At 51.8% G+C, this 22,837-nt stretch overlaps 1 protein-coding gene across 30 annotated transcripts in view; it reads right to left on the bottom strand.

Moving 5' to 3' along the window:
• Positions 1-3,141: 3,141 nt before the first annotated feature.
• Positions 3,142-22,837, bottom strand: part of PLEKHA6 (pleckstrin homology domain containing A6) — a 133,475-nt gene continuing 113,779 nt past the window's right edge. For 22 of the 30 annotated variants that reach the window (XM_074322119.1, XM_074322122.1, XM_074322128.1 and 19 more), the window contains 15 exons: positions 22,542-22,622; positions 22,119-22,268; positions 21,189-21,284; positions 18,880-18,991; positions 18,143-18,282; positions 17,033-17,182; positions 15,611-15,740; positions 15,300-15,406; positions 14,239-14,415; positions 13,112-13,279; positions 12,814-12,947; positions 12,154-12,299; positions 7,931-8,097; positions 7,651-7,774; positions 3,142-6,996 (listed from right to left, as the gene is read on the bottom strand). In XM_074322119.1, coding sequence (XP_074178220.1) covers positions 7,652-7,774; positions 7,931-8,097; positions 12,154-12,299; positions 12,814-12,947; positions 13,112-13,279; positions 14,239-14,415; positions 15,300-15,406; positions 15,611-15,740; positions 17,033-17,182; positions 18,143-18,282; positions 18,880-18,991; positions 21,189-21,284; positions 22,119-22,268; positions 22,542-22,622 — 1,881 coding nt within the window. In that variant the 3' untranslated portion in view covers positions 3,142-6,996; position 7,651. The remainder of the gene's footprint in view (positions 6,997-7,650; positions 7,775-7,930; positions 8,098-12,153; positions 12,300-12,813; positions 12,948-13,111; positions 13,280-14,238; positions 14,416-15,299; positions 15,407-15,610; positions 15,741-17,032; positions 17,183-18,142; positions 18,283-18,879; positions 18,992-21,188; positions 21,285-22,118; positions 22,269-22,541; positions 22,623-22,837) is intronic. The other 8 variants (XM_074322130.1, XM_074322131.1, XM_019711380.2 and 5 more) reach the window with 6 other exon arrangements.

Raw genomic sequence — 22,837 nt, 5'->3', positions numbered from 1 at the left:
GTGGATGTAGTCCACTTGCACATTTAAAAGTTGTGCAAGATAGAGGACAAGTATTCATTGTGGAAATCTGCTCTGTGCCCTGTACTCACTAAATGCCAGTAAGGTTTGCCCCATAGCACCCAGACAACTTGTTTCCCTGAAAATTTCCGAATTTCCCCCTAGGGGGCGGTATCACCCTCATTGAAACCATAAGTATGTTAAGAGCTTGGGCTCTAAAGTCAGAGCACCCTGGGCTTCTAGAAGTCATGCAGTGTCATGCACCGGGGTCTCTGATCCCACTCCCCACATAAGAACACAGGACATGGTGAGGCCAAAAAGGAACACCCACGGATCCATAGATAGGGAAGTCATACTACTATATTCTCGGTGGTGGCTGGGTTGGAGACACAGGAAGCAGGTGCCACACGATCCACAACCTGCCGTCCACTTCTCTCTGCCAACCAACCTCACTTGCTAACTGCAATCCACCATGCTAACTGCAATCTGCGCTTGCTAGCTCAGCCACCATCTTCTTGCTAGCCCCCCATTTTTTGCTAGCATAGCCACAGCAGTTATATTAGTGGCCAATGGCTCACTGGTTACAACTGACAGCCAGCTAGCCACAGCTGATGGCCATCCAATCACAGTTGATGGCCATTTACTACCCGAGTGAGCACTTTTCCACGTGAGGGCGAGAGCCTGGAAACTGCACTCCTGGCTCTGTCCTCACAGCTTCATTCTAGCTCTGTGAGACCTTAGACATTTTACTTATCTTTTTTGTGCCTCAGTTTCTTGGATAATAACAGTGTCTTTCACATAGAGATATAATGAGGATTAGTGAATAAACACAGGTGAAGGGCAGAGAACCGGGTCCCTGGCACATAGTAAACACTTTAATGAGCCATTATTATTACTCTTCTCATAGTTACAATAATTACTATTGTTATTAAATTACTATTATTAGTATACTATAAAAAACTGTTATATGAAAGACTTCTGCTCTCTTAAATGGTGGTTCTAAACTGCTCCCACAGGGATATAAAATAGCAGCTTGGAACACCTCTCTCCCGGGCCATGGAGGCCACCTGTGAAGTCTGAACTGAACTCTCCTGAAACTGAGCCCTCCTGGCCATGTTCTCAGATGGCAGCACTGGGTACCAGAGTCGGGCCCAAGGGGTTGTCCATAGTCCACCTTCTGGAGAGGAGCCCCTTGAAGGAACAGCCCTAGGAGGAGGATGTAGGCCCTGGAAGGCCGGAAGTGATCCTCAGACTATGCAGCCCACGGCCTGGTCACCGTGGGGAGGGCCTGGGGGGAGTGCACTACTCCCTGGGGCTGGGGAAGTGGAGAGGGGAAGGACACCTCAGGGCTGAACGGCAGAGGCCCTGGTGACAGCTTTCAGTGAAGGGGGTGCTTGGGAAACATTCTCCCTCTTCCCGCATTCCCCTGAAGGCGGCTGAGGGGCCTACACTGTGTCACCACCACTTCCTCACATTTGTAAGTGAATTCGAGTTTTCACAGTGTTTTTCTTCCATTTTCTCATTTGACTTTCTTGAGAGCGCCATAAGATGCTATGAATGTCTCCATTTCACAGATGAGGAAAGTGAGACTCCTGGATTTATTGACTTGTGCAAATCTTCATGCAGCTAGCAAGGAGCTGAGCTTGACATCACCTTTTCTCCCATCAGTCTCAGCAATGTGGGGGGGTCAGTTCTGCACTGGAGGCTCAGAGATGAGGGGTTGCAGCAAGGCCCCAGTTCCCTGGCAGCAGCCTGGCTGCCTTTCTGACACCGATATGCCTCTCTTTAAGAGTAAATAAATGACCATGCAGTTACCGAGCACCACTCCTAGAAGGGCATTCTGCTGGTTGCTGTTTCATTTACATTTCCTGAATACCACCCCGTTTTACAGCCCAGCCTGGCTCCATGGATGCATTGGAGAGCTGCTCTGGGCTGGGAGGCAGAGCACACAGGGACCTGTGGCCATCATCCTGGGACAGGAGCCAGCCCTTGCTCGTGGGTACAGCCACACCCCGTGGTGCTCTGTGCTCTCACATCCCACCTCCTCTCCAAGCCAAGGCTCTGGCCTAAATGGCTGCAGATAGAGACCCAGCCTCAGTGCCAGAAATTGACAAGTTCCCCAATATACCTCCCCAGGCCAAAAGGCCTCTGTGTTGAGCCTTCATCTTGTCCCAACTCTCCCTTATTCACAAAGGACATCAGTGTTTATAGCTCTTATGTTACAAAATCCAAAAACTAGTCACTTTATTTGTGTCCACTCTACTAGCCCTTTAGGGATTAGGACAGGTGTCCAGCATTCAAATCGAGCCATTAGAACCAGACCAAGGCAAAATCAGGACTTAGAGGAAGCTTGCCTTCCCATCTCCTCTTTCTCAATGTTCTTCTCTTCCTTGAACCATTAATGCTTCCATCTCTCCCGGACATCCTGCAGGAGTCCAGCTGAGGACTGCCATTATCTTGTGTTCACGTTCTCTCTAAGCTCCACCCCACAGACTTTATGGGGCTTCTTAATTCTTATTCTTTACAGAAAGATTTCAAATTGAGCAGTTCTGGTAAAATCCTTCACACTGAGTGCCAACTGATAACCACTGAGTACCTGCCAAGAAAAGTAAAACAAAGGCATTGAGCTTGGATGAAAAGAATTTGTGTGGCCTTTCTGATGCGTCCCCCTCTCCTCCCGCAATCACAGACCTTATACCCGAAAACAGAAACACAGGGCACCATGTAGTAATCGAGAAAGGCTGAAAATTATTTTTTTTCTCCTAGTCCTACCCTCAGTCTCAGAGACCAAATCCAGGGGAAGCTTCCAGGGCCTGAAGCATCTTATACTCCCATTGTACAGGACCTTAGGACAAGCCTTGTTCGTGGGTCACCTGGGCCAAAAAGATGACCGTGGTGTTGGCAGCACACTCTCATGGCCTGAGTCATGAGGGCGGTGTCACTCTTCTGAGAACTCGGGGATTGCTGCCTGGAATGGGGGCTGACATGTGCAGCCTGAGGTGGGGCATTGGTGCTGATGGTGCATGTGCTTTAAACCCAGCTCTGCCCTTACAGAAGGCCTGGCCCCAGAACCCCTATAAACTGCCACGAACCCCAAGGCCAGCCACAGCCAGACACGGACACAGAGTGCAAGAGACACACTACTTAGACAAACCATTTTATTTCCTGTATTGGGTTTATACAAACTTGCAAGATACAAATGCAGAGCTCACGGGGGGCTCTTCAGTATCTATATCTAAAAAGAATGCTGCTGAGAGGGGGATCCAAAATCTCGCCTATCAGTCAGGATGCCCCCCCCCCCCAGGGGAGAAGACTCATTCGCTAGAAAGATGCGAAGAGGCTGCTATAGCTGTTTGGTCCCCTAACAGAGATGCCCTCTGTTTATCTTACCTTAACTCTTCTTCTAAGGTCACTTTTATACTAAATAAAGACACTGAGATCATACATTTCCTTGTATGGTTTATTGTCTAATACTAGCAAATCAGATTGGCCCCAGTATGTGCATAAATATATGTGTGTATATATATATATGTGTATATTTCATATTTTCCTTAGTTTTAAGAGCATCCAGGTGGGGGGCAGGGGGTTCTAAAAGGGGAAAGGAATTGGTTTCCTCTTGCTATAGTCAGTCCTGCCCCAAGAACATGCCTCTCACCAAGGCAGGAGAGCAAATGTGCACAGCTTGCAACCTCAGAAAACCTTTGAAGTGACAGCAGCAATATTTGATTGCAGCCTCTTGGTTCTGGATCAGGGAGGTAATATGCTAATTGGGAAGGTTCTAGATTAGTAACCAGGGCTGTTCCCAGATGGGTTACTCAGCCCCGGGCCTCCACCTGGGCACCATTCATTCATAGCAAGATGCTCTAGGCTGGGAACAGGGGCCATTGAGTGTCAAGTTGGGAGGTCAGCCGTCCAATGCTGGCCAGCAGCTCTGTGCTAGATTCCAAAACCCCGGACTACAGATCTGGACAAAAGATTTCCATCCTGCCCGAATTTGTGCAGAGCGAGAGCCCTCACCCACCTTAACAGTTGATAAGCAGTTTAGAAAGCTGAGCTGGCTTAGTTTGGTGTCCCAGTGACAGCCAGTCAGAGGAAAGTCCTGGGGCTTTCAGGGGCAAAACTGAGATGCTACATTGTCCATGGGACTCTCCTCAGCCCAGAAGCTGACTCTGCAGTGTGGATGCCAGACTGAGGTGCAGGGCCCTTAACAATAGCCCCAGAGGGAAACAGATGCCACAGATGTGACCCAGACCAGAGAAGGTCCAAATGGAAAGGAGAGTGAGAAGTCCAAGGAACTTAATACATCTGTGCTGAAGAACCAGGGATCCCAAATAATTTCCATTGGCATTTGCACCATATCCTGGGTCCATCAAGGAACATGCTGACATTCTTGGTGCTGTTTGGCACAGGCTGCCATTTCCAGCAGGGTGGAGAGAGGTGGTCCAGGAGCATTTCGTGCGTTGGGGGGGGGGGGGGGAAGGTGCCTGCATGGGTGTACTTTTGTGCACATGTGTTTACAGAGGATTCATATCCGATAATCCTAGGGGTTCATCAAGAGTTGACAGTGCAATCAAATCCTTAGACCACGACTTCCAAGAGAATGTCCTGCTCTGGCAAGATGCTCTTTGGGTGAGCACTGGGGACTAGCCCTCTGCAGACTGGGCAATGGGAGGAAGGTGCTGCTGGGGAAGAGGGGAGGGTGGAGGGTTGGACCTAGAGGCAGCCACCCCAGTCTCATGTCGCTCACCAATTCCATTCAGACGTTGCACATTTTGAAAATAGATTTGCTTTTATAACAAAAGCGTAAAATAGATCTGTCTCAAAATAAGTTTTTCTCTCCCCTTCTTTGGATCAAAAGGCATGGGATACAGCCGTAACATGCTAGGGATGGTGTGGAAAATAAAGGAGAGAAAATGGGCCTGGGCAGGAGTTCCAGGAAAGGATGGGACCTCCAAACAAACAAATATATTACATATATATCTATAATATGCATAATCTTCATAAAACATATATTAAGGCATGTAAAGCAACATAAAGGGCCAGCTTTATGAAATAAGACGTGGGAGACAAGTGACGGAGGTGCATACATTAATCCTTGGTATTTTACATGTATTTTTAAAACTATCACTTAAAAGAAAAGGAGAAACAGACAACGGAAGGGGAAGGCATGGAAGGCCCCGAAAAATCTGTGTCTTGTGGATGGAGAAAGGTGTGGGGAAAGACAAAGAGGGTTACCTGGAAGCCAGCTCCACCTGCCAGTCTGTGGGGGAGAAAGGACAGCTGGAGCTATGCTCAAGGTGGGGAATGCAGCTAAGGGTCATGTTCAAAAAACCTGCTAGAAGTGAAGACAAGGAGACTCTCCCCAGTCCGTAATGCCCCAGGAGCTGGAGAACACCCTAAGCACCTAGAACAGTGCCTGGTACATAAAGGTGCTCGATAAATATTTGTTGAATGAACCGCCATCTTTACTTGCATATGAACCAGTAACTGCCCCAACCATGAGCGAGTGGAGAAGAATTGGTGGAAGGTAAAGTAGTTGTTCTTGGGGCTGCTGGAGTCTTGGGGCAGCAACTCTGGCAAACAGAAGGCCTAGGGGCCAGCTTGTCAGCTGCACTCTCTCCCCTCCCTCCTTTCTGGCTGCATTCACTCAAGGTGGGCGGAGCAGAGCAAGAATGAGCTGGCTGTCACTCCCTGACTGGCTTTCCTGGGTAGGTGCATTACGAGAGAGAAGCTACAAGGGAGTCCTTCACATCATCTCGCCTGGTCCTCATCTGGGATGCCTGGGATGTGGGGCGGGGTTTAGAATCTGGCCTCCCAGGTTAAGACTGCATCCCCACTGCTTGGTTCACTCTCAGTTGGCTCACAGTACATTCCAGGGGGAAGTGAGACAACAAAATGTCACGAAAGTGGTTAGGAAAGGCCCAAGGCTGACCACACTGTGTCGTTCTCTCTGTCCCAAGCCCACTAGGGGAGGCAGACACCAGGCCCAGATCTACTAAGTACTGTCTGTCTCCTAGACTGTCCTACGCAGCCCCCTCACTCCCTACCCATATCCCCCTGCCAAACAACTTAGCTGAAGGCCACTGTGTGCTTGCCAGAGGGTCCTCCTGGGGCCATTGCACTGGCAGGCCCCTTGACCCTGGGGATGAAGAGGGAGGGACAGAACTGACAGTCTGGCACTCTACTTGGCACCAAGCTAAGGCTCCACCTTGGGAAACTTATCCCACCCCCTTTTCCACCTCTGTTCTCTGATTTACAAATGAGTCCTTCCACTTCTTTCCCTTCCTCTCCCTTCCCCTTTCTCAACCTCCCCTCAGACACTGCACAGACCTGCTGCTATCCATCCACAGCCAGCACTGTCCCCTCTGGGAGCCAAGGAGCCTCTCCCTATCTTGTGTCATCTTGTCTTTGGCTGAAGCAGGGTGGTCAGTCTCCACTGGACCCCAAAGGAGCACCGATAAGCAGAGATGTGTCAAAGCCCTGGGTACAGCTGGGGCACTAGGGTGGGACTGATGGAGGAAGGGGATGATGGCAGGTGCTGTTCTTGGTGTCAAGAAGGGCTGGAAGAGGCAGAGTCCATCTTCTCTTCACCTGTAGTCCTAACCTACGGTAGCCCAGGGCATTTTCCCCACCACAGTGTCTTCTCCATCAGGAAATATTCCAGTAGGGCCGTCACAACCCCAGCCAGAGTCAGGCCTAGGCTCCCCATGACCCGGGCATCAAACCGGGTGCTCCCCACCCCATCATCTTGGGCTCTGGCCTAGGACCACCGTCTGTCTAGTGAGGGCTTCAGGGCCAGGTGTGGTGGGTGTGTGGACACTGAGGTATCCATGTTCCTCTCAGCAGCAATCCCTGGCCCCCAGCCGGGCTCCCTGCCGTTTGCCCATGGGAGCACAGGGGCTGGGGCCAACGTGGGGCCAGGACCTCAGGCAGGCAGAGGAGGGCTTCAGAAGGTGGCTCTGTGGAGCTTCACAGCGTTGGCCTCGGCCAGGGCTTGCACTAAAGAACAGAGAAATCGAGTGAGAAAGTGCTACACAGAGGAGCAGACCCTAAACAACCTTCCTCTGCTTCTGAAAACCTTGTGGAAACCTGCCCTACTCCTTCACCCTGACAGAGGGGAACAAATGACTAGAAGTCAGTGTGCTTCTCCACTTGCCTGATACTGAGCAGCTGTACGCTAGGGGTAAGGAAGGTACCCAGCCTTTGGCTATAGATTCCGCTGTTATTTTAATTTACGATAACATCTAGGAGTGATCTGGGAGAAACAGTTTCTGGGGGCTGCTGAAGCAGCACTGCTGTGTATCTCAACAGATGGAAGGCTTGACCAACAGGAAACACAGAGATGGGTGTCAGGGAAGTTCCCTCCTGACGGCAGGCAAGGGAGGCCTCAGCGCTGTTCCCTGACTGCTTCTGGAGAAGCAAAGCCCATTGGCGTTGCAGCGTCCAAGAAGCGGCCCTGTCAGCCAGCCCTAGTCCAGCAGTGCACAGGGATGCTGGGGCTCAAGCGTCGGGATGGCGGAGAAAGGGCGGCATGAGGCACTGGGGATGAGGCGAGAAGCAATGCCAGAATGAGAGGGTACAGACGGCTCCACGTGGGTGAGGGCAGGGGTCCCACTCCCTGGGGTGGATGAAATACAGTAGAAAAGTGCTTACGTCAGAGCTCAGACCCGCATGGTATGGCTGCTGTCGATGCCCCGTGGGGATTCAGACGATAGGGGGTTGGCTGGTGGAGTCGGGGAAGCAGGGGAGGTGGGAGGGCTTGGGGTGGCACATTGCACTGGAAACAGAAATGAACAGGGAAGTGAATCGGGGTGGGGTGGGGTGGGGGGTGTGAGAAGCCGAGGCCCTGCTCCGGTGGGCAGGGAGCAGGGCAGGAGGCAAGCAGAGAGGAGAGCTGAGCCTGGGGCCTTGCTCAAGCTGAGGCAGAGCCTACCTGGTTCCAGGTGCTGTGGAGGAGAGCATGGGGCCCCAGAGGAGGCCTGGCCGAATCCAGGCTCTGCTGAGATCCAGTGTGACTGTGAGCAAGGCCCGGCCTCTCTGAGCCGAAGGCTCCCCTCCTATCCAGACCATGGGGAGGAAGGTTCACACACCTCTCCACTACTGTGTGGACAAGATGGGGGATGGTACCTCATCCATGGTGAGAGCACTATAATAATGATCAATAGTGCAGTAAAATCACAGTAATCCAAGTAATTAAGGCCCCATTTATGACTAGATTGAAATGAAGTGATCACTACGCCAATCCAGGCTTCTGACAGGTTGAAAGTGAGTTCTGTTAACCTAGGCTCCAGGGTTCAGAGACACTGTTACTCATGACCTCTAGCATCAGTCCAGGAAAGGCAAACTTTCATCCACCCCCGAAAACATCATTACAAACCTTTCAGTGGTGACTTTGAATTAATGAGATTTTGCTCTATTATCATTATTAGTCCATGTTGAGAGCAATGAGACAGGCATTGTATTGTTAGGGTTCAGCTCTATGCCCTGGGTCACCTTCCGCACAGCTGTGAGACAGGAGGAGGGCAGCGAGGATGTCCTCACTCGTGCTCAGAGAAGAACCAGACCTCAGCCAGGGTCACACTGTTTCCCCCAGTAGAGGGATCCTGGCATTGAAATTCCTGCTCCCTTGCTCCCACCGTGCCGGGACCTCATCACCTTTCCTGTCCTGTGTGCAAGAGAAGGGCCAGTGCAGGGCCATCGCATATGTACACACACCCACACATGTATGGAAGGCAGTGCCCTCTCGCTGGCAGGAAGTCATGTCTGCCCACACACACTACAGACTTTGTGCATGGGATCTGGCAACACTGTATCGTTACACTCGTGGCACACAACTCACACACGTGTGTGTTTGTGCACTTCTTCCACATGGTCCAGCACCCCTGTAACTTCACATACAAATATATTCACAAATGCTTTCGAAACACATATTCATGTGCATGTCTATATCATGATGGTTAGTTATCTGGCAACCTCAGCTCCTAAAACAGTCAAAACCCCAAAAGCTAAGCAAGGACCATGTCAAGGAAACCAAATAGATGTCACCATGTACACGCAGTGACGTGCTTACAATTTACTCAGAGAAGAGCGCCCTGGGATCCAGTGACTCTCACCTACACACACTTCTACTAGGTGTAGACTAACGGGTTTCTAGCCCATGGGCGATTAGAAACAGAAAAATTTGAAGAGAGAAAGGAATGGAGACATCTATAAGAAGGCACAAATGAAGAAAGAAAATCTTCTATAAAAAGTAGACGTAATAACTTTAGAAGTGGAACCACTGGGAGCCATTTAACACAGATACAAACAGACCTGGGCCCATTACAGCCCCTAAGGGCCTCCCTTTAACAGATGTCAGCAAAACAAGGGTGTTTATAATATAATGACTTTAAAGGAGCAAGAGCAAGAAAGATTAATTATGTTAACTATAATTTTTTTAAGAAGGCAGAGAAATATATATTAGGAATACACCCCCTGAAATAATTAGAATTCACACATGCAGCAGGTATGTGCTGGACAGATGTGATATTACAATTGTGTGTTCACAAGCACTACCACATCTGCATGCACAAATAATGGGTCACATGTACTCACATTCATGAGACTGTGCTTCCCCCAAATCGCACACACAAACAGATGTTCACAAACACTGCAATATACACACTGTGCACAACACAGGCACCAGTTTGCTATCATCCCCTTACTGCAAAGGAAGATGACTGCACACGAACGCGTGCATCAGAAACACCACCCCCACCCTTGTGTTACACAGCCATGTATACAGAAACCTACACTCCAACAGCGTACCAAATACCACCTGTACTTATGAAGACTGGGGCTCCACACAGCACCCACAGCGCACACGTACCCACACAGACACACACAGACACACACACACACACACACACACACACACACTCCTGTGTTTGTACCCAAACGTTCCCTCCTCCACACACCTGAATACACACAAATACAAACAGTACTGATACAGACACTATACATGACCTCATGCCACACAAACAAACCTAACATTGTCACATCTGCACACACCAGGTGTATTGACAAACACTGCAACTCTTGTCGCTGACCACACCATCCATGCCACACCCCCATACTCAGGCACTAACTCTACACCCCGCGCCTGCTGCACTGTCCTCACGACCTGTGCCCAGTGTCCCCATACCCATAGGTCCCCAGCACGGACCTATGCCCACACTGCATGTGCCCAGGAACATTCCTTGCTATGCCTGGCAGAGCTGCAGCTCTGGGAATCTGGGCCATGGGGCCAGGGGCAGTGGGAACAGTGAGCTAAGTCTGAGATCCAGCCCTGCCACAGCCATTTTTTAAATAGCTGGGGTTTTGGCAAAAGCCAGGTGACCGTTTGCTTTCAGTGCAGACCCTGAAATGTAAGCCTGTGTGTGCGGAGGGGGAATCTGACAGGCTAGGTGGGTTTGTTTTCGTGGAACCTTTGGCTGGGAAACTGTAGTCGCGAGAGCCAGGGGCTGGGGCAGGGCAGAGGGAAGTATAAAAACAGTGTGGTGCCTCTACCCTTGAAACAGGAAGTAGTCTTTTGCCCAGAGGATGTGGAATTTGATCTTTGGAAGGTCCACACTCATTTTACAGCTAAACGACCGAGGTTTGCCAGAGGCCTCCTTGCAGCCAAACTGGTTTTGCTGCCTTTTGACTCTGGCAGGACAGGCCCTCTGAAGACCATGCTTTCTCTTGCCCTCAACTCCAGCCCAGACAGCCTCGCCTCTCTCTGAAATACCTCCTGGGCTTTCCCTGGCCACCCGTCTAATGTCCATATACCGTAATTGCCAGTAGGTTCTTCCTTAAGGCGCACTTAAATCCCCTTCTTTGTGGCCTAAAACCCTCTGGTTTCTGAAATATCCATATTTAAAATAGCTAAAAACAAAACCCAAAACACAACTGGTTCCTATTTCTACTTCAGCTGTTGCTATTTCAACTAGTACCACCACCACCACCACCACCACCACCACCACCACCACCACCACCACCACCACCACCACAGGTATTGGGTGGTGTCACTGGCACTTACTGAGTGCCTGGCACTGTGCCAGGGGCTTCCTTGTTTCCGTTCCTCACATCACCAGGCAGGTATTTTGATTTGCATTTTGCAGATGAGGAACGAGTCTCAGAGAGCCATAACTAAACCCTAAACCCTCTTAATCACCAACATGAAACACCACACCCTCCAATGAGCTCCTAGCCAAAATCCTTACCTGCTTGTTGCCTGACTCTCGCCCAAGCTGCTGGGACTGTGGCCGGTACATCTGTCTCTACCTCCTTGACCAAAGTCATCACAAATCTGGCATCCGTCCCTCTTGACTTGCCTTCAAAGCCCTCCCTCTCCCTCTCCCTCCTAACCACCCTGTCTTGAGAAAGAGGAAATACTCCGTTTCCCGGGCTTCATGACAACCACTGTCTCCTCTACCTTTCATGTTCCTGTTCACACAGAATTTCTTCCATTCTTCCCATCTTCATTCATTTCATCCTTGCCAACTACGCTCTCATCTACTCCGGGCCATGTCTCAGGCCAAGCAGAAGTTAATCCTGTTGACTTTAACCTCACGGTGTCCACTTCACACCACGAAGAAGTCAGTTGCTCAGATCCATCTTTTCTTAGCAGAAAAGTAGGCTGGGGTCAGTAGCCAAAGTGCTGATTGTATCAGTCCTAGCTCCTTGGTTACCTGCACCATTTTCTCTCATGCTTTCTGTCTGTATGCAGCAAGAATGCAAAGTGAAAGGACACCCTGGAATACCTGGCCCTCACTCCACAACTAGTAAATACTTCATCTTTCCCAATGAAGTCAGTTATCACCTTTTCTCTGTGCCTTTCCCAACCTGCCCAGGTAGAATGGCTCCCTGTGATGTCTGCATGGCCTGGGACACTCCTCCACATAGTGGCAAGGAGGGTCATTATGACTCTGATCTCTGCCATGCCAGCAATTCTGGCCCCTGTGCACCTCGCTGAGCCTAGCACAGTACATGGTGCTCAATAAATGCCCATCCTGACTTTGAAGAATATCTCCCTGGCCCTGTATCTCTGTCCCTGGCTCTGTCTCAGTGCCGTGCCTCCTCCCTTATACATGGTCAGCCGGTCTCCCTGGCGGAGCGAGGCCCAGCCCCTCTCACCAGACAGCATGCGGCCCCTGCGGGAGGCCTCGGTCGCCAGGGCACAGGAGATTTCAATCCGCTTCTCCTGCTCCTGCAGCTGGCTCTCTGAGTCCTGAGGTACGTCCACAAGGTCCCCCTCGCCGACAGGTACCACGTTCTGCATACTGAAGAGGCACAGACAGACATAGTGGGGGGACACGATGGTCCAATTGGCTTGAGGGGCGTTGTGCACCAAGGTTGGCAGGGGAGGGGGCAAGGGCCCTGTGCATGTGTAGACTCTGGTCCCCAGCAAGGCTGTCCCAAGGGGTGAGTGGCACCTGGCAAAACACATGTTGGGACCCCTACCCACAATATTTTTAAATGAATTAGAAAGTTCAAGTAAACATTTAGAGCAGCCTTAAAGGAGAAAATAAGCCACCAGAGGGCAACCCATCAGTTTGTTTTGATGAGAGCGTGAGCACGAGCTTGGCAGGTCTTTTGGGCACCAACGGCGGCTTCATGGCCCTGGCCACTGGGCTGGGCCCAGGCCACTGCCCTGACCACTGTCTCCATTCGCTCCCTGCTGGGGAGGCTCAGGGCCCCTAACAACATGGGCTGGGTGCTGGGATCAGCGGTACTACTGCTTCAGGCGTCCTCGGGGCCAGGCGCTCAGAGTGCAGGTTCCCCCAGGCCTGTTACCTGGACTTGGCAATGAGCGTCTTGATCCTCTCCACCTTCTTCTGCTTTTCCTTCAACTCCTCCGGGCTCAAGGGAGTGTCAGGCTCCAGGTCAATGTACCGCTCGGGGATGAGGACTTTGTCCGGGGTGGAGAGCTGTGGGGGGACCCAGGTCACGGCCTGCACCCCCCAGCTCCTATCCCCCTTCGCCCCGGACTCTGCTCACCTCCTTACTGACGGGGTGGAGGGCTGTGGAGGGACCCAGGTCACGGCCTGCACCCCCCAGCTCCTACTCCCCCTTCGCCCCGGACTCTGCTCACCTCCTTACTGATGTCCACGTCATAGTGCTGAGGCTCCAGCTCCATCTTTCGAAGCCGGGCAATTTCCTCCCGTGGCGTCTCATAGGCCTGCCCGCCAGGCTCCTCTGCGCGCAGGGCCGCCTCCAGGTTGGAGATATCCACTTCGTGGATGCTGCGATGACGCCGCACCTAGGGGACGGCACCTCCACTGCTGCTGGTGCTTCCAGGCAGCCCTACCTGTGCGTCCTCGCTGGCCCTGCCTAGCACGGCCCACCTGGCCACCACCCCATTGCTTCTGTGCTGCTTGTCCAAAGCCTGCCCACCTGCAAGCGTCTGGAGGTAAAATCTCATTATCGCTTGTCAACACTTATCACTTCCCATCCTACTGTGTCCTGTGTTCACCTCCTGTGCCACATATTTTGCACAGCTGAATCAGTGTTCTTACAATGCTTGCTTACTGTTTCATGTTATGGAAGTTCCAATCCACCAACTAGAATGTAAACTGAGGGCAGGACTTACAAAGTCATAACTTTTCTGTATTTCTGAAATTTAGTGGAAAGAAAAATTAGGCAGATGCCTTGGGCTCCTCCAGCTCTGCACTTAATGGCTGTGTGGCCCAGGACTCGCTTAATTTCTTGTGACTTTGTTTCCCTCTCTTTAAAATAGGAATCATAATTACTAACCCAGCATTGTTGAAAGGACTAAATGAAATAACATGAAAAAGAGTCATGAAATGCAGAGCTATTGCGAGTATTTTCAGTATACCCAGCCCAACGCTAGGTGCACAGAAAATGCTCTAGAAATGTGTATAAGCGATGGCTGCTTCTGCATGGTAGATTTTGTTACTATCCTCTATCAACGGAATTTTTTTACAGTTTTACTCCAACCAAAACCGTCAAGGTATCCCTTTTCGTGAGGTATTTTTCTTTAAACACAAGAAAGAAAACACATGCTGCAGGATCTCTTCTGCTCGGTGGGGAGAAGTGTCCCCCAGATCACCTAGGTGCCCAGCTTGTGTCCTCCCCACCCCCTCCCTCTCCAACGCCCAGCCTACCCCCCACCTCTCCGGCCCAGGCTGGCCACACCATGGGAGTGGGCTGTGTTGGCAGATGCCAGGCCATGCCTATGGGTGTCTGGGAGGACGTTACCACTTTGTAGGAAGGCCGGGGGCCGGGGTCAGGGGCCGGGCTGGCTGGGAGCTGCAGGCTCCTCCGCTTCTCCTTCATGGAACCGCTCTGGTGCCTCCGCATACGGTCAATCTGCTCCTCCACGCTCATCTTGACCTTGCCCTCGCCCGGGAACATGGCACTCTTGGGGCGCTCCTGCTGCAGTGGGAGGTCGGCTCTGACAGGTGCCACATCTCCCACCCAGCTTTTCCATCTGTCCTAATCCCTTACATTTCCCTTCTCTGGGAAGCCTGCCTGTAGTGGGTTGGATAATGGTCCCCAACAGATCTGTCAAAGTCCTGATTCGCAGTACCTGTGAATGTGATCTTATTTGGAAATAGGGATAGAATTAAGGATATAATATTCTTTATATTGCAAATATAATTAAGGATCTCACATGAGATCATCCTGAATTAGGGTGGGCCCTAACACCAATAATGGGTGTCCTTATGGAGATAAGAAGATACACAGAGTAGAGGTGACGGAAGGTGGGGACAGAGGTTGGAGTGATGTGTCTATAAGCCAAGAAGACCAAGGATTACCAGCCATAACCTGAAGTTAGGAGACAGGCATGGCGTGGATTTTCCCTCACAGCCTCCAGAAGGAACCACCCTGCCAACACCTTGATTTTAGACTTCTGGCCTCCACAGCTGTGAGAGAATAAACTTCTGTTGTTTTAAGCCCCCAGTTTGTGGTATTTTGGTAATTTCCCAGCAGCCCCAGGACACTACTACACTGCCTTCAGCTGGCGCCCTGGACTCTGAACACCGGCTTTTGCTGCGTTTTATGTCATCATCGGCACATCATCAGAATTGTGTTAAGTGTGGTTTTATCCTTGTTCAGCACATCTTCCGTGTCCCTTGCCACGTCCTCCTAAAGAGCTCCCCCAGTGGAGCTGCTCCCTCCTCCTGCTTGCTCTGCTTTCTTCCTCCAGCCCGGGTTTCTTGAACAGTAGTGACAAGTGGGTGGACACACAGAGGCCCCTGGGCTGCCGACCTGGCGCAGGCCTGCCTGAGCTCTTGAAGCCTGCAGGGTGCACTCACCCGGGAGGAGAGGCCATTGCTGAGCCCGTTGGCATTCCGCCTCACTACCCTGGATGGGGTTGCCTCTTCATCCGTGGGCGATTTCGTCCGTGGGGGCACAATGCCAACTGCAGGGAGACAGAGCAGCCAGTGGGTCTCAGGGAGAGAGGAAGGCAGAGAGACAGGGAGCCTGCTTCTCAGAGAGGCTCAGTCTCGCCCACCTTGGAGATGAAAGGTCTGGAGGTAAGTGCTCGCTTTGGGTGTGAATGAGCCTCCCTGGGCTCCTCTCCGGCCCTTAGCCTTAGATCTAGGGGGGGACGGGACAGAAGTACCTTTATTGAGAGCTGCCTGCTTCTCTGCCTCCATTTCTTGCCTGGTGGGCACAAGTCTGGCGTCTCTAGAGGTGTCGAGGGCTGAGGTCTGGTGGGGCTCTCTCTGGCTTTGCTCACAGCTTGCTGTGGGCTGCGAAGGAAGGATGAGAAGATGTCTGATGCTGGAGTGAGAGCCAGGAATTTGGCTCTTAGTGATGTTTCTTTGTTTAGCAATTATTGAAGTGAAAACCCTTAAAAACATGGGACAGGGACACTCTGTATGTGTCAGCTGGGAAGTGGGCAGGTAGGCATTAGGCTGCCAAATGCAAGGCCATCTTGGGAAGAAATGAGGGCCCAAGCCTCGGGAAAGCCCCTTAACCCGACCAGTCCCCTTGGCAAGCACCCAGAAGGATGGACTTGCTGTGAGCCAGAGAGGAGGGGGCTACAGGCCAAGGATCTCTGAGGATTCTGTCGTGACAGCACCCAAGACTGGAGCGAAAGAACCAGGTGAGCTTTGGTACCAAGATTCTGGGGGCAGGAAAGGGGCACTTAGCTTGTGGCTCACAGAATCGGGAGACTAGAAGGGACCTCGGCCGTCATCTGTGCCATTGCCTCCCATTGTGCAGTTGAAGAATCTAAGCCTCAGTGAGGGGCATAGACAGAGAAGCCTAGGCCAGGGGTCAGAAACCTCCACGCCAGCCCAGCTAGAGCGTAGATAAGTCCTATCAACTTCCTCCGTCAGTAAAACAGAGGTGCTGCTACCTGCTCGGCCCCCCTTACTGGGCAGACCCTCAGGGTTATGCACATGCCAGTAGCTGAGATGAGGACATGGGTTTCCCAAGTTTAGGCACAGGACTCTTGTCTATTCACCATGCAATCTCTTCTAAACCTAACTGCACATCTTACCTGGATCTTGGCTAGGGATCCAGGCAAGAGAAGGGCCAGAACAGGGGATAAAAGGGCCTGTAACCTTACACTCCAGGGTCTGGTAAGACTCAGAGAGGATACAGACAAGGCAGAGACAGAGATAGGTTATGGGAGGACTGGGGTCTGGGGTGGACAAGAGTAAGAAAGACTGGAACAGCACCAGTGTGTGTGTATGTGTATGTGTATATGGGGGGGGTGTCCCTTGACGCCCACCGTCTGATCAGGCTACTAGTGAGTGGGTCAGGCCATCACCCACGGCCAGGGGCCACCCAGGAGTGACTCATTTCCCCACTGTCCACAGAAAGCAAATAGAGAAAAGCGGGCCTGTATGAGGGTTTCAACCATCCCTTTCCTGATTCCAGAGTCCGACTGGGCAGCGGGCCCAGCAGAAATTGAGGTATAGGAGAAGTAATACTGGAATGGGGAAATGACTCAGTGTCTTGCCTTGCCCCCTCACTTGGCCTTTTGTTCCGCTCCCTCCACCCCTGCCCTCCAGGACCCAAAAGTGCTGGGTACCTGACCCCTGGCTGTCTCGCCACTGCGGTGCCAGGAAGGGGAGTTGGGGTAAGGCCAGAAGCCGCTCTCACTAGGGAGTGGAGGCACGGTGGGAGGAGACTCCAGGGGGACGTAGGCTTTGGGGAGGGGAGGCCGCGGTGGGCCAGGCTCCTGAGGCAGAGAGAAGCCAGAGCATTAGAAGGCACAAGAGCAGCCACTGTGAGAGCAGGAGAAAAGAGCGTTAGCAGGAGGCAGACGACATCACTGAGACCCGGTGGGCCCTGGATCATCCAACTCCCACCCGTGGTCTGGACAGAGCTCCGACTGCAGAGCCAAGTCTCTGCCGGCCTTCTAGGCTCACCTCGACCGAGCCCCACCTGTGCACCCCCCCATTGCTCCCCAGTTTTTCTCCAAAGCTCTCTCCTCATTGCCTCACCATCACACTGGATACATCCCCACCCCTGCACCTGTGCTTCTGCCATCTCTCCTGCCTGCGATGCCTTGTTCCTCTACCTGTCCATTGCAGTGCTTCGTGGCCCAGTTCAAGTTCTACCCTCTCTCTGGCACATTGGAGTGTTTACAGTCTGAACCATGTGGCTCAGTATTGAGACACTCAGTGCCATATGCCTGAGGCTGGCTGTTAACTGTGACTTGGTCTTGGTCCCCATTGGACACTGAGCCCCCTGAGTGAAAGCCTTGGGCGTGCAGGGGTGTCTTTCTGAGAAAGCCTCCTACCAGCCCTCGCCCACAGTACAGCCTCACTAAGCACTGGCTGATTGACTGACGAGGAAACTGCTCCCCGTACCAGCCCTCAACCCTCTCACCCATGGAACAATCCTGGATTTAAATTCCTATAAACTATTTGGTATCTTTGCTAATCACCCTGGTGCTACGGAAGAGACTCCCCTGAGAGGAAGCTAGAGACGGCAGATGGAGACAAGAGCAGGGAAAGGAGAAATCTGGAGGGAAGGACACCAAACTGCATGTGAGAATGACGGCCTTGGACAGGGCACCAAAGCTCTAGGACCGGGGGCTCTGGGAAGGGCGGGCACAGCATCTGCGCAGTTGCAGGCAAATGAGGACCTGATCCTCCCACCCTCACCTACCTTCTACTCCGTTTCCTCAGCTTACCTCATTGGACCCGGGCTTGGTGGGGGACCCCTGAGAGCCAGATACCAGTGAAAAGGGGCTCAGGGGGCTGGTGAGGCTGGCAGAGCTGAGAGGGCTGGCAGGGCTGTTGGAGCTGTAGGTGGCCGAGGGGCCAAGTCCTCCTTGGGGAAAACAGAGGAGAGATATGAGGCATGGGGTAGGGGTGTGACCTGGAGGATCGAGGGGCTCCATAGGTGGAAGAGGCCAGGGAGGACCCGGGAACGTGGGAGGGAGGATTTAGTGTCTCAGAGCCACTCAGGCCTGACAAAGGTCCCTATAGTGGGGCTGGGTCACGTGCTGGAGGTGTGCTGCACAGGGGAAGCTGATGGGATGGAAGGAAAGGACGTGATTGCTCCCAAGATGTCAAAGAAAGCCAGCTCGACGTCCCAAGGCTGAACAAAGTTACTAAGGTAGTAGTCTCAGACCACCAAGGGGCCCATGGGCTTATGCTCTTTGACCTTTTCTGGGGAAGAATCTAGGATATCAGGGTCGACAGCATCTCTGAATGGTATATCTGGTCTAACCTGGGGGTGGGGGAGAGTGTAAGGGAGGCCTACCTACCCGCCCAGGGTCCAGGGAAGATTCCGGAGCCCCAAAAAGGCCCTGACAGGCTCTAAACACAGTGTGAGGGCCTGGAGAAATGTGGGATGGAGGCCAGAGACACTGGAGCATTTCTGGTGAGGCCAGACGCCCAAGAGGCAGGTGGAGGAGGTGCCCACCTCTGTGCTTGGCTGTGTCTGTGCCCCGCGAAGGGTTACTTTTCCGGAGCCCCTCCATCACGTCCTGAACCCTCCAGATCTCCTTCTGGATTTGCCGGGTGAGCACGTCATTCTGCAACAGCCACAGAGCCAGTCAAGGAAGTGGCTGCTAAGGAGCAGCCCAGCCCTTTCCCTGCATCCCTCGGACCAGCAGTAGGCAGGAACCGGCATACACACACGTGTGTACACACACACACATCCCTCCAGCACACACACACCATACCTCACACACACACACACCTCTCCAGCACATTGATCTTTTCCACAGACAGCCTCTGTTTCTTCAGCATCTATAACATGGAGGTCGGATTTGCCAGAGGAGAGGGCTTTTGGTAAACCTGAGGCTTCAGAACCAAGAGAGAGTGAGGGGCCACCCCTCAAAGCCCCCCACGGGAGACCAGGGTGGTCTTGGAGCAAAGGCCCCTTTAGGTGGACATTTTATGGTAGCCTGTTTTCCAGGGGTGAGAGCTTCCAGTTTCCTGTTTTTCTGCCCTTTCAAACAGCCCTTTTGTAATACCAGAGCCAACACATGTCCAAATAGCCATAAATTATATTCAATATCAATGTTCACTCTTTGAAAAATAACAGCCACCACTTATTTAGCACCCCCTCCACCTGGTGCCGTGCTAAGCGCTTTGTGTGTACTAACCCATTCAGGCTGCACAACTCTATGAGGCGAGGGCAGCAGCTGTCCCCACTTCAGAGACGAAGGGACTCGTGCCCAACCGTCTTTCAGTAAGTTGTGACCCCATCTGAATCTGGGTCTATTTGTTCCAGGAGCTGGTGCTCTCTTGACCATGACACTACCCTATCTCCTAAAACTTTTTCGGGAATGGCCATCAGAGCTGTTGTATTACCCTTGATGTCCTGAATGTCATCAAAATGTGTTCCTTTCAATATTTCCTTTATCTTTGGGTAAAGAAAAAAGTCATTTGGGGCCAGATCAGCTGAGTAGGGAGGCTGTTCCAATACAGTTGTTTACTGACTAAAAACTCCCTCACAGACAGTGCCGTGTGAGCTGGTGCATTGTTGTGATGCAAGAGCCATGAGCTGTTGGCAAAAAGTTCAGGTCGTTTTCATCTTTTTCATGCAGCCTTTTCAGCACTTCCAAATAGTAAACTTGGTTAAGTGTGTGTGCAGTTGATCCACAAATTCATAGTGAATAATCCTTCTGATGTCAACAAAGGTGAGCAGCATCGCTTTGACTCTTGATTTGGACTGACGGAATTTTTTTGGTCATGGAGAATTGGCTGACTTACATCGTGCACTTCAATGCTTTGTTTCAGGGTCGTACTGGTACACCCATGTTTCATCACCAATGATAACACGGCCCAAAACATCGTCTTGCCTCTCCAAAACTTCGACTCTCCTTTGCTTTTGTTCATTGGTGAGCTCCTCTGGGACCATTTTTGCACACACCTTTCTCATGCTAAGATTTTCAGTTAAGATTTTCCTAACTGTTCCTCTATTGATGTTTACTTGGTCTGATACACTTGTCATAGTCAGCCAATGATTTTGACACTCAATTCAATGAATTTTTGCAATGTTTTCGTCAGTTCTGCTCTTACTGACCACTCTGACCTCTCTGCATCAGGGACGCGTTCTCTCCCCTCAGAAAAACGTTTAATCCATTTGTACACTGCCATTTTCTTCATGGCATTATCCCCATAAACTTGGACTAATATGTCCTTGATTTCACATCCACTCTTTTCATGTTTAATAAGAAATTTCATGTTTGTTCGTTGCTCTAATTCAAGCTCAGACATTCTCACAACAGCACACAGAAACACACAACAACAATAAATGCCACTCAGCAAGACACCTCCACACGTCAACACGAACACAGCTGTGAGACACTGATACACCAAGGTTACGAAACCTCACCGAGCTGTTTGTACAGAGCTGCCCATGTAAGCGCACGGTGGCAAGTCTGTGAACTTAATTGTCAGACCTCGTATATTTATATTTATAGGTCTGTTAAAACCTTTGAGTCATAAAACAGCTGGTGTCTAACCTAACGCTTCCCATGCTCCCACTTGGCTCCATCCCTGTGATTTGATGAAAGTGAAGAATCCCACATTATCTTCACCCTGAAATTTAGACTCTGCTTCAAGTGGCCCTGAGCCTTGTCTTGTCTTAGCACCAACTCCTTCTGTTAAGTCTCTGAAATCTCTAAAGCAAGAAAGGAGCCACTTTGATCTCTTTTGGACAAAAGGAACAGGAAAGACCGACGGCACACGCCAAGCCCTGCCAGCTCAGGGCCCTTTTACCTGGATGTCCAAATGGAGCTGCTCCCAGAGGTCGTCATGCAGGGCAGAGACCTCTGACTCGAGGTTCTCATACTCCATGGTGCTGTTCGTCAAGGCCTGCATTGGGGAGGGTTTACTGAGAAAGCTGCCATCGCTTAGCATTCCTCCTTATCCTGCTCTGGGGCCTGGGGACAGGGTGCTTGAGGTCTGGCAGGTTTGGGAGGAGGGCACAGCGGGCCAGGAGGAGAGTGCACAGGGCCAAGGCATTCTGCTGACAGCCAAATGACAAACCCTAGCCTTACCAGAGGAGCCACAGCCCATCCTGCTGCAAACCGAAATAAAGAGAAGATGGCATCCTCTCCAGATATGTGGATAGGCCACAGGGGGTAACATCACTCCCTCATCCTCCTGGTCTCCCCAGATTGAGTGGTTGCAACTGGAGGACAAAAGTAAAGAGGCCAGAGGGAAGATGTTTGCTCGCTGAAGGTTAGAGCCTGTCCTACTTTCTGGGCCACGCTTTCCTGGGGTTTTTGCTACTGTCCCTAGAGCTATTACTCAGGCAGTCTTTACTGTAGGGTCTGCCCTGTGCCCACCTGGAAAGGACCAGAGCAGCAGCATTGCCACCAGTGTCCTGGGGCTCCAGGGGAAAGGACACAGGTGGGCATCAAAGATATTAGAACAGCCAAGGAAAAAAGTGGCCCTGACTCCACGCTGTCCTGAACAAATCCTGGTGTAGATGTAGGTGGTGGAAAATTCGCCAGTGTCCTTGGTGGAGACTTGATGGAACACGCAGGCTGCCATACTGGCTGCCTATTTGCAAGGCAGTGTTAAAGTTGATGCCCCTCCCAGAGGAGCACCCTGCTCTGGCCCTTCTAGGAGAATCGGGATTAAAGGAGCAACAGCTGGGAGAGGTGCCTCTCGTGCAGGCTGCAGACCCCGTGTGCAGGTTACCGTGGTCGCCTGAGACAGCTCCACCCGGATGTTGATGAGCTGGTTCTGCAGCGACTCCTTCTTGTGCAACAGCTTCTCTGGGTAGGCGGGCTGGCTTCCAAACATCTCAAGTTCCTGGTGGGTCCCCATCAAGGCACTTTCCAGGCTTTCCTGCAGAAAGGCAGCAGGGAAAGCTGTGAGCAGCCCTGAGATCTCTCTGGAATTGTTAGCAACACAGGCCTGAGCCCTAGAAGTTCAACTAGGCAGCTTGAGGGAGGTTGTCTTCACACTGACTAGGATTCCCCAGAGCAGGTCTGATTACGGGCAGGACAGAAGTTCAAGGAAGGCAAAGCTGTCAGTTTAGTCAGGATGGAAACAGCGGCGCACACGTTCTCCACACCAGCCCCCAATGTGCCCCAGTCCAGGCCACCCCTTGGCTCTCACCTTCTCCGCTCGGAGTTGCTGCACCAGCCGCTCCTGCTCCCTCACCGCCTTGTTCTGCTCACACAATTTGCCCAGCAGCTTCTGGGGGCCGACGGGAGGGGGTAGGGCGGGAGAGAGAAGGGGGTGAAGGACACAGTTTGATAGAAAACTGAGACTGGGGTTGGCAGGGCCTAGCTTCTGGATACCGCCTCCTTTCTCCTGCTGAGGAACCCTGCCCCTTCACCTTGACCTTGGAGACTCCTGGGAACAGGAAGATGGTCTTTACCTTGGGAGACTCCCCAAGCACTCACTGGGAG

This window comes from Rhinolophus sinicus, linkage group LG17, assembly GCF_036562045.2.
Source record: "Rhinolophus sinicus isolate RSC01 linkage group LG17, ASM3656204v1, whole genome shotgun sequence".
Taxonomy (NCBI): Eukaryota; Metazoa; Chordata; class Mammalia; order Chiroptera; family Rhinolophidae; genus Rhinolophus; species Rhinolophus sinicus.
Note: the sequence above shows the minus strand (reverse complement) of the source record. Positions and strands in the feature narration are given on the sequence as shown.